Genomic DNA, 15379 nt, shown 5'->3' with positions numbered 1-15379 from the left:
ATGAACAATTTTTTCATGACGATGACGAGCTATAAATGTGTCTTGGAAGACTATAATATAACAAAACTAATGCCAGTTTTCATCTGACGTGACAACAATGGGATGAAAATGCGCCATAGTTTCTGTCATATGTTTACAATGCGTGACTTTTTTTTTTTTTTTAATTATATCATACATATACAAACCCCTAGCAACAAGTATGGAATCACCAGTCTCGGACAAGCACTCACGCAGACATTTTATCATGTAGAACAAACTCAAATAAAAAGCTTGAAAAAATAATGAATTACTTCAAAAGCGCAAATCTTTAGCATTCAGAAACACTAAAAGAAATGAATAAAAACATTGTGGTGGTCAGTAGATGTTACTTTTATAGAGCAAGTGCAGGGAAATATATATGGAATCACTCCGTTCTGAGGAAAAAAAATATGGAATCATGAGAAACAAACAAAGAAATAACAATCCAAACTTGTGCATTTATTGAAGATTTAACCACAGCCAGTGCCTTTGCCTGACATGCAGCCCCACATCATCAAGGACTGAGGAAATGTTTATGTTTTATTCAGGCAGTCATCTTTGTAAATCTCACTGGAGTAGCACCAAACAAAACTTCCAGCATCATCACCTTGTCAAGAGTCAAGAATCTGCATCGGACAAGGTGTCAAGAGTCAAGAATCTGCATTGGACAAGATGACGACGCTGGAACTTTGCATTGAAATTTTAGACTGCTTTCTTATCCATTCAATTGAAAATATGTTCCTCATTTTCTAAGATGACAATGCATCATGCCACAGAGCTAAAACTGTTAAAGCTTGGAGAAAGACTCATCCAGTCAATGTCATGGCCTGCAAATAGCCCAGATCTCAACTCTATTCAAAACCTGTGGTGGAAGTTGAAAAAAAAAGGTCCACACTCCACAGCAAGGCTCCAATCTGCAAGGATGATCTGGAAACTGCAATCCAAGAGAGTTGGCACCAAATTGATGAAGAATACTCATCAAGTCCATGCCTCAGAGACTGCAAGCTGTCATAAAAGCTAGAGGCTGTGCTACTAAATACTAGAGATGTGTTTTGAATGTTTTTTCTTTGTTTCTCATGATTCCATATGTTTTTGGATTCTATATATATTTCCCTGCACTTGCTTTATAAAAGTAACATTTACTGACCACCGCAATCTTTTATATTCATTTCTGTTAGTGTTTCTGAATGCTAAAGAGTTGCACTTTTGAACTAATTCATTATTTTTTCAAGCTTTTTATCTGAGTTTGTTCTACATGATAAAATGTGAGTGAGTGCTAGTCCGAGACTGGTTATTCCATACTTTTTGTTCGGGGTTGTATTATGTTACCCTGTATCGTAGCAGTGTTTGGTAGTGTCACTCATATGACGTGCTGCACTCCAGTGTCTTCTCCAGGCTCACTTGTTTTAAAATATTTGTTTTCTTATCTTAGCAAAAGAGAATATACAAAGTTGCTTTAGCCTTTTTAAAGGTCTGTGCTGAGCGATCATCACACACTAAATGTAACTGATAGCATTACCATAGCATTCGTTCTCCCGTTCGAATTAGCATTAACTTTAGCGTATCGAGTGTTCTCTTAAACTCTAGGCCAACTTTTTTTACAGACAGTTCGTGGCGTCTAAGGTGGGTAAAATTAATTGAAAATAATGTACTGGTTTCCTGCCGAGTGTGTATTATCATCACAAAATTGACATTGTCCTTGTAAATGCAACAATATGTGCTCGTCTGTCAATGTTCATTGTGTATTATCATCACAAAGTTGACATTGTCCTTGTAGACGCAACAATATGTGCTCGCCTGTCAATGTTCATTCTAAATTGATTGAAACCTTTATTTATTTTTTTGACTAAAAGTTCCTAAATTTACAAAAACATTTTGAATAGTCGTTGACTAAAACTAGACGAAATTTGACAGTTTTTGTCTACAAAAACTATACAAACACATTTTGAAATGGGATTAGGATTAATAAGTATTTTTGTCCAAAAGACTAAGATGAAAATTAGAAGGGCAATCAAAAATAACACTGACAAGAACAGGACCAGATGAGAACAAGAAAGGCTGAAAAAGAGACAAAGACCAAACATGTTAAAACCCAGATTGGACAGGAGAAAGACCAGGACCAGGATACGGAACGTCAAAGGTAGGATAAGGACAAGATAGGACTCGCTACTTCGCAGCTCAACTTTCGCGCCCTCAGTGCGTCACGGATTTTTTAAAAAATAATAATATAAAAGAGTTCTAAAAACATTAATGTACGCTTTATTTACATCTAAGTATGTATGTATGCACAATTACACACATTACGCACATACACCCTAAATGATTGAGATAATGAATCTACAGTACGTATTATGTGTATTAGTTCTACATTATTTTACAAATGTTATTTAAAGTGCCTGTGACACGATAAAAAAATCTTAAATAGCATTATTATGTGAATTAAAATCATATTTTCAGACGATTTGACCACATACAACAATCTGGCAAAGCGCAGATGACAAGAATTTTTTTCATCTGCTGTTTAGCCCCGCCTGTCATTATAGCGCTCTAGCGCCTCCAAATGGGTGATGACGTTGGCAGAGTAACGATTTCAGCTGATTTAGATTTCAGCCCAATGGGGAAGATTCAGAACGACAAAATGCGACAGAGAGCAGCAAAATGTCATCATTGTTTTTAGCTCTCTACTCGAATATTTTTAAAGGATATTTTTTTTATCTAAGTATTTTTGTCCAATTGCTAAATAAATTGTATGGTCATGACAAATAACAGTCCTGTGCTAAATTGAATATAAAATATTAAAAATACATGTGCAACAGGGCTAAATTACTGCATAATTGTCAAAACTGCTGACTTCTTAAACCTCCCAAATGGTATTTTATGCCACCGGAGTTAGTCCGGCTTTTGTCATTTCCCTGGCCCGGCTTCGGAGACAGGGGACAGAGCGTAAATGAAACAGGAGGCTTGAGAGCGACACGCTAACTCGAACTGAGTGGCTCTTCCAAGTCTTTTCCTCGCCTTTCAAAAACGAAAAATCACACAAAACTACCCTGACTATGTCAAACACCTCGGCGGGGGTGACTGTCTTCACCGATCGGCCAGGCCCCGGCGGCAAGTTAGTTTCGGCACGTCTTTCTGCTGCGGCCCCGGCAGACAGGCAGTGCTCGTTGCTGGGACGCAGAGGGGAATGAACGCTGAAAATGGCGCATTCTCAGTGGACCAACCGGCCAACGTCGGAGCGCGTGGCTGCAGAACCCCAAGCCAAGTATAGCGCTCTCTAGACGGGCACATGAAGAGGACCGAGGGGGGTTGAAATCTGGACACAATCGAGAACCGGAGACGAGAGTGGGGGGCTCCCCGGGCCCAAGCCAAGGATAGCGCTCTATAAGTGGGCACGCGATGAGGACCGAGGGAGGTGGAAGTCTGGACACATTCGAGAACCGGAGACGAGAGCAGGGAGCTCCCTGAGCTCAAACCGAGGATAGCGCTCTCTCAACAGGCACACGAAGAGGGTAGACAGGGGTGGAAATCTCTACACAATCGAGAACCGCAGACGAGAGCGCATGGCTGCCCGAGCACGGACGTTCATCGGCCGGCGACCATGGTGTGCAACAAGCCGCCGGTTGTCGGCCGAGTGGCCTTCTTGGTGGACATTGATTGTCGGACTTCTTTTGCCCATTCTCCATTCAAATAAAGGTCTTTTGAAAATCCAAAAAGCCTCACACCACTCTCCTTGGTGTAGCAACAAAATCCTGCAGCACATTGGGCTGGCATAACACAAAAAAATAAACAAATTAATACGCAAAATCAGCTGAATCCGCAGTCGTTCTGCATCCGATAGTAATGGCTGTATTGTGAGAGGATTAGTCCGCTGACGTCACTTTCGCTTCCTTGCACAATCCGAGACCGTGGCCGGAAGTCTCTCATTTTCTTAGTGCGGGATTAAAAAAAATTTAATAAATATATCGATACAAGCGGTCCATTTCATTCAGGAGCATAAAATACCACGTGTAATATGAAATAAACATGTTTTTTTGTGTCACAGGCACTTTAAATTATTACTTTATTTACGTTTCAAACTATACTTTAATGTTCTAATAATAACAAATGCATTTATAGGATTTTATATACACTTATTTATATTATACAGTATATACACCAAAAAAATGTATGTTAAAAAAGGACGGGTTGACACTACTTCCCAGTTTTTTACACTACGCAGTCGGTACTGGTCCCCATTAATAGAGATATTTAAGGAATCCCTCTTCTCTATGTCTGCCTAAGCATTGCTGACCATAATCCTCTGAGGCGTGACGCCGACTGATGCGGCAATAACTTTCCTCTTGTCAGTATCAGGGTAGTGGTCCTCCTGGAACAAGGCTTCCAGATGCTCTAACTGATCTGCAAACACATTACAATACACAAAGCATGTAAAATGCCACAAATGGACCACGGAAGCTAACAAAATCGATCTGACTTGTGCTGTAAAGAGTCCTCGTCTTCTTCTTAGGTGGCGGCGGTGGCAGCGGGCAACCCTCAGCGCTGTCGGGCTTGGGGGGCTGCGGGATATTGCCGGTCTGGCCTCGACCGTGGGTGATGTAGCGGATGGAGCGACGGGTAGAGTACACTTGGGTAATCTCCATCTGACGCAGACAAAAACTTCTTGAGACTTTTTTTTTTGTGCCTATCAAATGCCGTGTTGCCAAGTTATACTGACAGTGGAGCCTGAAATTTGGAACTATTCCTCTTTAAAAGAAACCTGGATACAGCTACAATGAACCTAATGTGGCAGACTTCCTAAGCCTTTCCAGGCATTACTTCAGAGACATTTTGTAGGTCTATTCATGATAGATATGAATGCCAAATGTCATGCAGCTAAGTCAAACTAGCTTAGGAGGCTTAGTTTTTAGATTAATTTGTCTTTCAATGACTCTTGAAGAACCCTGGCAGACGCTGAGGATGTTTTAAATGTAATTTCTGACTTCCTGAGTGTCTTCTTTTGACAATTTGTAGGTCTTGATTTCGTTACTTAATGAACCATTTTTTTTTCAGGCAGAATTTGTTACGAGTTCCTCTTAGAAAGAAGCTACGAAATAGAGAAAATTAGTGTTTTGAACGAAAATGGAGGACTTCCTAAGTCTTTCGCGCATGGATTCTTGACACCTTTTTGTGGTTCTGTGTTGAAAGAGGGTGTGTGTGTGTGTGTGTGTGTGTACAATGAGTAAATAATGATACAAGTCATACACACGTGCTCTGTCTCTTACTCTCGCTCTCCATTAATATTTAACTAATTAATATTGATAGTAGTAGTGGTATGTTTTACATAAAATCAATTTGTTTATGTCTAGTTCTACATTACCAAGGGTTTTTGTTGAGCACAATTCTATTTTAAATATATTTCAGGTATTTATTTATTTAAACATTATATTCATGTTGACGTTCCAATTTTAAAACATGTGAAAAATAAAAAATCCTGTTCAATGGAATTTTTTTTTTTTTTTTTTAACCCATTCATCTCAAAATAACATATTTTAGAGATATAACTGTAATACAATAATACCGTGAAACCGCAGTATTTTTTAAGGTTATCATACCATCAAAATCTCTTACTGGCACATGCTTACCCCCAACACCAGGAAGACTGGCTGCGAATGCTCTGATATCAGTGCCACTGATGGTGCTAGACGTGCAATCCATTTTGAAATTAATTCCATGTCGAAATGAATTCAGATGTCTCGCGCCATTAATGGCAGCCAATGAGTTAAAATAGAAACTATTCTAGTGGAAAATTATGCTTGCAACCTGTTGGTTACTTTTTTTCGACATACGATCAATTCGAAACACAATCTTTTAGATATCAGACGTAAAATTTGACTCGCCATTTGTTCCTACATCCGACGAGATGCTCGAAATATGACGATTTATGTAAGCGTCGAAATTTCATTGTTTTCCCGCACGGCGGATTTTCTTGTGAGAAAAATCAACATGGGTTTCAAGAATGTTAAAGCAGGTGGTGAGAAAAGAAAAAAGGTGAGGCTTTTTGTTGAAATGAAGATGGAATGAAGGACAAATATGAGCGTGGGGTGCGCATCTGTGAACTGCTTGACAATACTCCTGGTGACAATTATTGTTGTGGTACCATCGCCAAAGACATCGCCAGCTTCGTCATGTTTTTAATCATTTATTTAAGAACTTGTGCACCACAACACGCCAACTGCCAGCAACAACAGGATATTAAAAGAGAAAGTAAAATCTCAACTGCACTCTCTCACTTCCCGGCAGCCCTTGCGGTGCGTTCAGGTACACCACGCAAAATACATCCGCCACATTAGAACCGATTTGTTACAGGTATTATTATTATTATTACTATTATGATTATTCCGATTTTTATTCATAATGTACTGTATTTGTTTTGTTTTGTGTAATTGCTATTTGCAATAGTAACAGCAGTATTTATTAAGGATTTAGTGTGGGTTTTTGGGCTGTGGAACAAATTAATGGAATTATAATTAGGGCTGTCAAACGATTAAAATTTTTAATTGAGTTGATCACAGCTTAAAAATTAATTAATCATAATTCATCGCATTTCAAACCATCTCTAAAATAAGCCATATTTTTCAGTAAATTATTGTTGGAATGGAAAGATAAGACACAAGACGAATATAGACATTCAACATACTGTACATAAGTACTGTATTTGTTTATTATAACAAATCAACAAGATGGCATTAACATAAACATTCTGAAAGCGATCCATGGATAGAAAGACTTTTAGTCCTTAAAAGATAAATGTTAGTACAAGTTATAGAAATTTTACATTAAAACCCCTCTTAACGTTTTCGTTTTAATAAAATTTGTAAAATTTTCAATCAAAAAATAAACTAGTAGCTCGCCATTGTTGTCAATAATTACACAATGCTCATGGTGCTTAAACCCATAAAATCAGTCGCACCAAAGCGCCATCAGAGGGAGACAAAAAACACAAGTAACAAGTGGACATGACACTGTGCTGTCATTTTAATCTGTTTGAGCGGGGTATGTGCGTTAATTGCGTCAAATATTTTAACGTGATTAATTTAAAAAATTAATTACCGCCCGTTAACGTGATAATTTCGACAGCCCTAATTATAATGTTTTATGGGAAAATCCTGCTCGACATACGACCATTTGGACTTACAAACAAGGTCATGGAACGAATTAACTTCGTATATAGAGGTACCACTGTATTGTCACATCCATAACTACTACTTCAATACTTTAAAACACTTGAAAAATAGGCCATTGTGCCTTATACTCCGCATGCCTTATGGTGCAAAAAATACGGTGACTCCTAAAAATAGATGTTTCATGCCAAAAATGGCATTTCTTGTCTTTAGGAGTATGACTTGTATCCTATTTTTAAGGTGTCAATGTGTTAGTTGTGGGTAACCTCCAGTGGTTCCAGGCTGTGGTGGGACACACTTTGTGGAAAAGGGGGGCTGGGAGGCCTCTTGGTCGCGGCAGGCTGGACAGCGTTCATGGGCGAGTCGACCTGGGGTATAGGAGAGGGGGGTCCGTGCATACCTAACCCAGCACAGTCTGTAATGACAGGCTCGGGCAGGTCACAGGTGGTCACGAGTGGGACGGGGGGCTCCATCAGAGCGGACTTCTCCTCGGGGCTTGTCGGGACAACTTTGGCTTCATCTTCAATGGTGTCCTTTTGTCCTCTTTTCTTTTTCGGGCGCTCATTGGGCTTCTTCGTTCTTGTCCTTCTACTCTTTTTCTGCTTTTTGTTGGTGGCATCTTTGGGGTCCTCCGCCTGAGCGGCTTGCTCTTCAGCTTGTGACGCACTGTGACTAACTTCACAGTCCTTTCTTCCATCGTGTTCTTCCCTCACCACCTCCTCTTCCTCGCTTGTCTTCTTCTCCTGGCTACCTTTGTTTTCCAACTCTTCACACAGGAGACTAGGATAGCCTGGAAGCAGAACAGTGAGGTGAAGCACAACCAGCAAACTGAGTGTTTGTATGCTCTACAGCCTCGAGACTAGGGGTGCAACGGTTCAGGTAGCCCACGGTTCGGTTTGAACCTCGGTTTTGGAATCACGGTTTCGGTTCGGTTTCGGTTTGCTTTTTTGTTTTTTTTAAACTGCCATTATTTTGCTTTTGAAAAAATGAAATAAACACTTAAAATGTAAACATTTTCGACTGTTAAAATGCCTCTTGGCTCTTTGGCAAGTGTAGTGACTGACTACTGAAATACACACACAGTAGTAAAAAAGTTACTTGGCAAAGTAACTGGTGATACCTTTCATGTTTTTTTTTCATAAAAAAAAAAACAAACAAACAAACAAACCCAAAAACATAGTAACCTTTGCTATGTTTGGAGGTCATTTAATGTTGTGAATCAACCGTTAAAGTTGATAAAATTGCTCCCGTTTTTGCCTTAGTTCCCTTCTGTCTACTTTCGACATGTGAAAATTTCAAAACTGTTTCATCCTTTAAAGATAGACTCAAGTCAAGATTTTGCTGATTTAGGAGTATTTTGGATAAAAAGTTGCTTAGGTTCGCTTGGAAGGTTTACTACAACAGAGCCTTTCTGAGAAGTTTACTGCTCTAAAATGGCGGCTGTTTACTAACGCTACCGTGTGTCATTTCGCATGTAGTTCTATATGCGTGAGATATCTAGGCGTAGATTGTATGATGTCGGTCACAGTCAGGAAATATTGGAGCCGCCTAGCATCGCATTTGCTACAAGCCAAACGCGTGACCAAATCCAAACGGATGGGAAAAAAAAAAAAAAAAAAACGCAATGCACGAAAAACGTGCAGATTTTGAACGTAACGTACGGCGTACACATTTAAAAATCAGTGCTCACTTGTACAAATAACGCCGAGACCGTACAACTTGACAGCTTATGAATTATAGTGGACCGTCACAGTTAGGTAGTAGCACTCTGTAGCACGGGACGTCCAACTATCAGCGGTCAGGGCGAAACTATGTGCTTTCGCGAAATCATCTTCGATGGCTTTGCGTGCCATTTCATAAATGTCGGGGATTATGTTGTTGACGAAATATGTCCGCGAGGGAACAATATAACGCGGGTCAAGCGTTGCAATTAAATTAACTAAGCCCGCATCTTCAACCACGGAATATGGTTGCATGTCTTTTGTAATGCACATCCCCACTGCGTGGGTTATTTTCTTGTGTTTTTCTGACCTGATATTGTAAGGCTTTTGGAACGCCTCTTCTATAGACCCGTGTGTTTTCACTGGTGTCATCTTCGGGGTTGTCCTGCTCTGAGAAAGCGATGTCTGTGGGTGATGCCGGCTGAGGTGCCCAAGTCATGTTAGAAGTGTTGCCGTTAGCATAGGGAACAAGCGCTAAGCAATGCTTGCAAATTGTTTTATTTTTTTTCAATATTTTCTCTCCGTCTGCATTGTAGTCCACGGGGATACTGTAATGTTACCACACCGCAGATTTGAAAGAAGCCGGTGCCTCCTCAAAAATCGGTCTGTCGACTCCTCCGCTCGCCATAACTTTTTTTGTTTTCTTTCTAATTCCACTTTCACCTCGCTCGTAAGCGAGCGCATGACAGCGATTGGACATTTACTCGCGGGGCGGGAATTTCTACACAGCTGCGCTTCACGTCACACACAGGCACACAGAGTTTGACCAATTCATTCCACAAGCGTTCGGAATAAATTACTGTAATTGCAAAACCAAAAAGGCGCGGTTCATAAAGGCGTATTGAACCGTACAGGGCGAACCGTACAGTTCGGTTTTGAAGTGCAAACCGTTGCACTGCTACTCGAGACGCGCTGAAAACTTGTCTTGGGAGACTAAAACATAACGAGATCAGGGTTTCCCCTACAAATTAAATATTGTGGTGCACCGCCACACCAAAATTAAAGCTGCCTTGCCGTGCAAGAGAAGTTTTTTTTTAATTTTTTTTTTTTAAAGGCCATTTCAAACTAGCGGCAGCCTAGCAACCTATTCAATGTGTATTGTAATGTCCGAAACTACGCGAGGCCCCCTTAAGAGACGATCGGAAGTATTTTCATCCAAAAGACGAAGACCAAGACGAAAATTAAAATGGCTGCCAAAAACAACACTGGACTTCTCTGACTGCTCACATACTCAAAATTGCATTTTTACTGGACCAATATTTAGAAAAACTGATTTAACATCCTACATGAGAACGTTGATCTGATTACAGGTGACAGTTTTGATTTTTGTGTTACTCTAAATCCACAATTATGGATAAATTTTGGCCAAGGTTGGTAAATATTAGTAGTGGACCTCTCTGACTACTCACAAACACAAAACGATACGTTTTTACTAGGGGTGTAACGGTACACAAAAGTCTCGGTTCGGTGCGTACCTCGGTTTTGAGGTCACGGTTTGGTTCATTTTCGGTACAGTAAGAAAACAAAATGCAAAATATAAATGTGCTAGTTGTTTATTACACACTTTTGTGCTTTCAACAATAGGAACATTAGCCTATACAAAGCTAGAATTCTGCTCAAAAAGTAGCGGGTATTTAAAAATAATAATCCAACAACAATTTGCCTTTCAGACCCAGCGTATTGGTCAGCTTTCTTTCTGAAAGAAGAAAAAAGAAGTCCTGTGCTAAAGAGAAAAGCAATCCCAATGACAAAGATTTTAACATGTATTTTACAAATGAAATGCCTCACTGAATTATTATTTTTTTTCTTATGAACAGTTTTCAAAAGCTTTATTGGTGGATTTTCTCAAGTTAAAGCGCCACACAGAAATTAATACATTTAATTGTGTAAGCAGGATCTGTGTATTATTCCTATTATTTCATTACAGGTGTTTTTGCTCATTTCAATCTATTTTATGTAAATGGGCTAATATTTATTTTATTATGAGTTTATATTTTACAAATGTGATGTAGTATTCATTTATATTGTATATTTTATGTTGTATAACTTTAGTTCCTATGTGAATATTAAGTTCCTACTCGTTTTGTTGTGGTAGGAGGGTTTTGTATTGAACACGGGCCGTGTTGGTTATTATTATAGCAGAGAAGAAAGCAGTAAATCAACAAAGACAAGTCAACTGTGCCCCGATCTGCCACTCAAAAGATCTGATGGACTCAAAAATTGGGTTACGATTGCATATTAGTTTGAAAATCGACCGGATGCACCGTATTTTCACACAAGTGCCTTCCGGTCTGCCCGACCCTGACTAGTTGTATTGATGCAGGAGGGCCGCGTCTCGCGTCAAATAAAAAACTGCCGTTCTTTTCGCGTGCGTCGCTTCTGGGACACCTCTAACACGCGGCCGCACTGCGATTGGTGTGCATTGGCTGATTGACTTTAACACCCGCATTTCACTGCGTTCTCGCAGCGACCACGTTGTCGCGCCGTTGACGTTTCTGGGTTATATACTGGCCTACCGTGTTGGTCCTCATTATAGTAGAGAAGACGGAGTAATTATAATCTACACAAAGAAACTGTAACACGATCGACTCACAGCCTCGAAAAGTAAGGGTTACATTACGTAAGAAACTCGTTTAGTACGACTCCATTCCGAACTGAGCATCCCGTACCGAAAAGGTTCAATACAAATACATGTACCTTTACACCCTTAGTTTTTACTGTAACAATATTTAGAAAATTTGAAATCAAAGTCCTACCTGCAAATCAGGTTACAGTTCCCTAATGGTTTACTCGTGTTATAGTTTATTGTATCAATGACCTGTTTGCATTAGAAATCACTATGTGCTTTCAAATTACTACACTGTTGTAATTATTTTACTCTAGGCTAATTAAAGGGCTCGAGTTATTGTTTATTGTAGGATTTTTGTCCAAAACAACATCAAATGCTTTTTTTTCCCCATCTTGGTGCAGGTACAGGTACTTGTGTTACCAGCTGGAGGGCTTCTAACACTGTCCATGAAGTGGACCGGTCTTTCATGTACAGCCCTCATAGTCTGCCTTTGGTCACTTCCTCTTTATTTGAGTGATGAGTTAACATAGACATTATATTTGAAAATGTTGTTTTTGTACATTTTAATAGTGGCACCTTTTTAAATTGATATACAGTGTATTGATTCTTAGTGGGAGCCTATCGATAACATTTTGGAATAAAAAGTATCACAATATATCCCTATTTCAAAATATTGTTACACCCCTATTAGAGACATTGGTTAATCTTAAGTTGTGTAAATTTTAAAACTGCTTAGTAACATTTCAGATTTTCAGAAGTTTCTTTCTTAAATTAGATACTTTTGTTGTTGATAGTTTTGGTAGCGAAATGTTTGTTCTATAGTTGAAACAGTGACACCTTTTTAAAACGCTATATCTTTTTTTGTGTGTTTACAATGTATTTATTCAGATTGAACATCACTGGAAAGAGATACGTATAAGACATGTTTTCCCCCCTTTTCCCCCTTAAGTCATAGACTTCATAATATATTGACGGGACTGACAGGACACGGGGCGCTGGGCCGATTCATAGGGGGCCCATGTCCGTCAAAGCTGACCCAGTGGAAACACAGACAAAGAGCTTTTTACATTGAAAATCAATGAATAAATGCTGGAATCCCTGAATTTTTTATTATATATATATACAGTGGGAAGAACAAGTATTTGATACACTGCCAATGGGTTTTCCCATAGGCAGTGTATCAAATACTTGTTCTCCCCACTGTATATATGAAGGTAAAACAGTCTTAATTCTTGCTTAAAACCAAAAAACCGGGCACTTAGCATTTATTTTCACAAAAATATCTGTATGTCGAATGTGATGCTAGTCTTTTTATTTTTTATTTATTTACTAATTTTTAACGCTATATCGATCCTTGGCAGAAGCATATCGATGACCTTTTGGGATACAAAGTATCGTGATACTCTCACCTGTCATTCATAGTTCTACTGGGGTTTCACATGTCATTTTCACTCACTTAGTGTGCGTGTTTTGATTCCCAAAATGTCACAAAACATATGTCAATAATGGTAATAATGTGTGGTTTACACATTTGTTTGATTATGTGCTCATATTTAAGTCTTCTGAACATGTTAAAATACTTTGGGGGACATGTTTAAGATCATTTTAACTTCAATTTTAATGGTGTGACAACAACCTTTCCAGGAGAATATATTAATTTACTCTCTATGAAAAGCGCTATAAAAAGAAAGTTGCTTTGCTTTACTACTAATGCACAAGGTGCATAAAAACAATAGGTGGAGTTTGACTTTTGGGGCAGGGGGGGCACAACATACTGATGACCCTAAAATGCAGTGTCAGCAATAAAATTAACTTACAATAATATTTATAATAATAAGTTGACAATGAGTGTTTTTTTGTTTCCCATCATTCTTGAGGGGAATTCTAAATCAGGCTGCTTAGGCAATACTTTTAGTCAAGATCGTCATCCATTGATTATGGTACGCCCGCCGGTGTCGTGCCAATGTAGTTACCCCAATCAAAAATGGTATCCCCTGGGTGGAGCCATATGGAGGTAGATTTTTGTCTTTATTATTGAATCAAAAAAAATTGTTTCAATCAAAATATATATTTTCAACCAAAAACAAGTCGCTTCAATCGGAAAAAAAAAAAAAAAAAAAGAATGCAAAAATAAATAATTTTTCATTGAAAAAGTTTTCTGTGATTGAAGCAATCCTTTTTGTGTTTGGGCCATATTATGAGTAGAAAATTTGTGTCTAAATGATTTAATCCCCAAAAAAGTTGCTTCAATGAAAAAAAAATATTTTCAAGGAAAAAAATCATTTGAAAAATAAAATTGCCCTCCCCTAATTTTTTTGTTGTTGTTGAAAAGTATATGCAAAGCAAATGACGTTGCAAATAAAAGATGCTAGTCACATGATCTGTTCGAAAAATAATTTTGACCCATTATAAAAACATATTTTTATGTTCATTGTATTCATTTGTGTTGCAGTTTAATTGCTTAACAACTTATATATATATATATATATAGGAAAGTGAATTATATGCAATGACACTTTTCGGCCACCAGGGAGGCCTGGCCTACCTGGCCCCCCCTTAAAGTCCGCTTATGGATAAAAACTATAGAGTACAGGATTAAATTAAGTGCACAAGGATGACATTTTGTTCATTTCTCACGTTGAAAAATACTCAATTTTGGGGGGGAGGGGTGATATTGTGTTGTTTTCTAATCTGGTTCTGTTACTGCAGAACATTCTGTACAATTTATAAGAAGCAAACCATTCTAATAAAAGTTAGGAGAACTTTTCATGAACTTTCAAGGAACATGTTGAGTGAAAGCTGATAAAAACATAACACTAAAGTAATTAAAATAAGGTGACTTCATTAATTCGCGTCCCTAGATATTCACTTTAATGTAAATTATTAGCTAGTGTTCGCTGGCTAGCCACCAGTGCTCCCCTAACTCCAAACGCAAGGTCACTGAAGTTAATGAGCCTCTTTTGGGTTTCTTTCTTACGACTACCCCGGGGCCCTGGAGCCTCGCGAGAAAAGGTATTAACTTTTTTTTTCTTTTTTCTTCCTCACAGAAATGTGACGACGAGGGAAGTCGAAATAATTAGCTGACCTGCTAGGTAGGTTAATAAACAGGCTAATGATTGACAATTAAAGGCATTTTACCAAATTGTTGGCTTGACTCTTCCTCCATGACTTCGCCGCGTTCGTCACGGCGAGTCCCTGTTAGAATTGATTGATTAGCTAATTGACTGGTTAGCGTTGCTGCAGTCACGTGCGTGCGCCGCAGCCAATCAGCGAGCGAGAAGACACCTGCGATTCACACAGGTCTGGAAAGTGTCTTGATTAAACCTTAAAAAAGCCACAAAAACGTTAAATATGAAGCCAAACCATATAAAATGTCAGTTTATCTTCATTATTGTTAATTAATACGTTGGAAAATGGCATCTAATTGCTATGCAAACATGATAATGAGGCGATTAACTGCACGTCTTGCCACGCCAATTTCCTAATGAGGCGTTTATTTTTGAGGTAGTACCACAATAGGCCACCAGATAGCGTGCTGATAGAATCACCTTGGTTGCATTTCTTGGAAGTGCCACTCAACATCACCCCAAATTAACAGTGTGCTGATACATATTTGTAATGATGTCACTTATCTGACAAAATGTGAACTTGGATTTCGCTTTCGTAGCTGGAAATGAACCTGAATTCCACATTGGGACTAAAATATCTATTTGACCTCTGGAGACTACAACTGGAAAAAGGTAAGTACAGTGAAAGAAGTGCTTAGATTTGTTGGAAATGAAGACATTTCGGTGGCTAATATTGTAGCAATATTGATTTTATTTTTTGATGGCAGTGAATTTGGCCGTTCAAAAAATTAATAGGGTTCTTGTTTCAGCGTAAATAGACAAAAATACCGGGACAGGTACAGT

At 38.7% G+C, this 15379-nt stretch overlaps 1 protein-coding gene across 2 annotated transcripts in view; it reads right to left on the bottom strand.

Moving 5' to 3' along the window:
- The window catches only part of LOC130910745 (homeobox protein unc-4 homolog), a 31585-nt gene extending 16897 nt beyond the window's left edge, over window positions 1-14688 (bottom strand). For both annotated transcript variants that reach the window (XM_057828284.1, XM_057828285.1), the window contains exons 1-4: window positions 14607-14688; window positions 7445-7968; window positions 4493-4658; window positions 4310-4416 (exon numbers count right to left, since the gene is read on the bottom strand). In XM_057828284.1, coding sequence (XP_057684267.1) covers window positions 4310-4416; window positions 4493-4658; window positions 7445-7968; window positions 14607-14634 — 825 coding nt within the window. In that variant the 5' untranslated portion in view covers window positions 14635-14688. The remainder of the gene's footprint in view (window positions 1-4309; window positions 4417-4492; window positions 4659-7444; window positions 7969-14606) is intronic.
- Window positions 14689-15379: the final 691 nt, after the last annotated feature.

The sequence above is a fragment of the Corythoichthys intestinalis genome, chromosome 22 (genome assembly GCF_030265065.1).
Source record: "Corythoichthys intestinalis isolate RoL2023-P3 chromosome 22, ASM3026506v1, whole genome shotgun sequence".
NCBI lineage: Eukaryota > Metazoa > Chordata > Actinopteri > Syngnathiformes > Syngnathidae > Corythoichthys > Corythoichthys intestinalis.
This window is presented reverse-complemented; position numbering and strand designations above follow the sequence as displayed.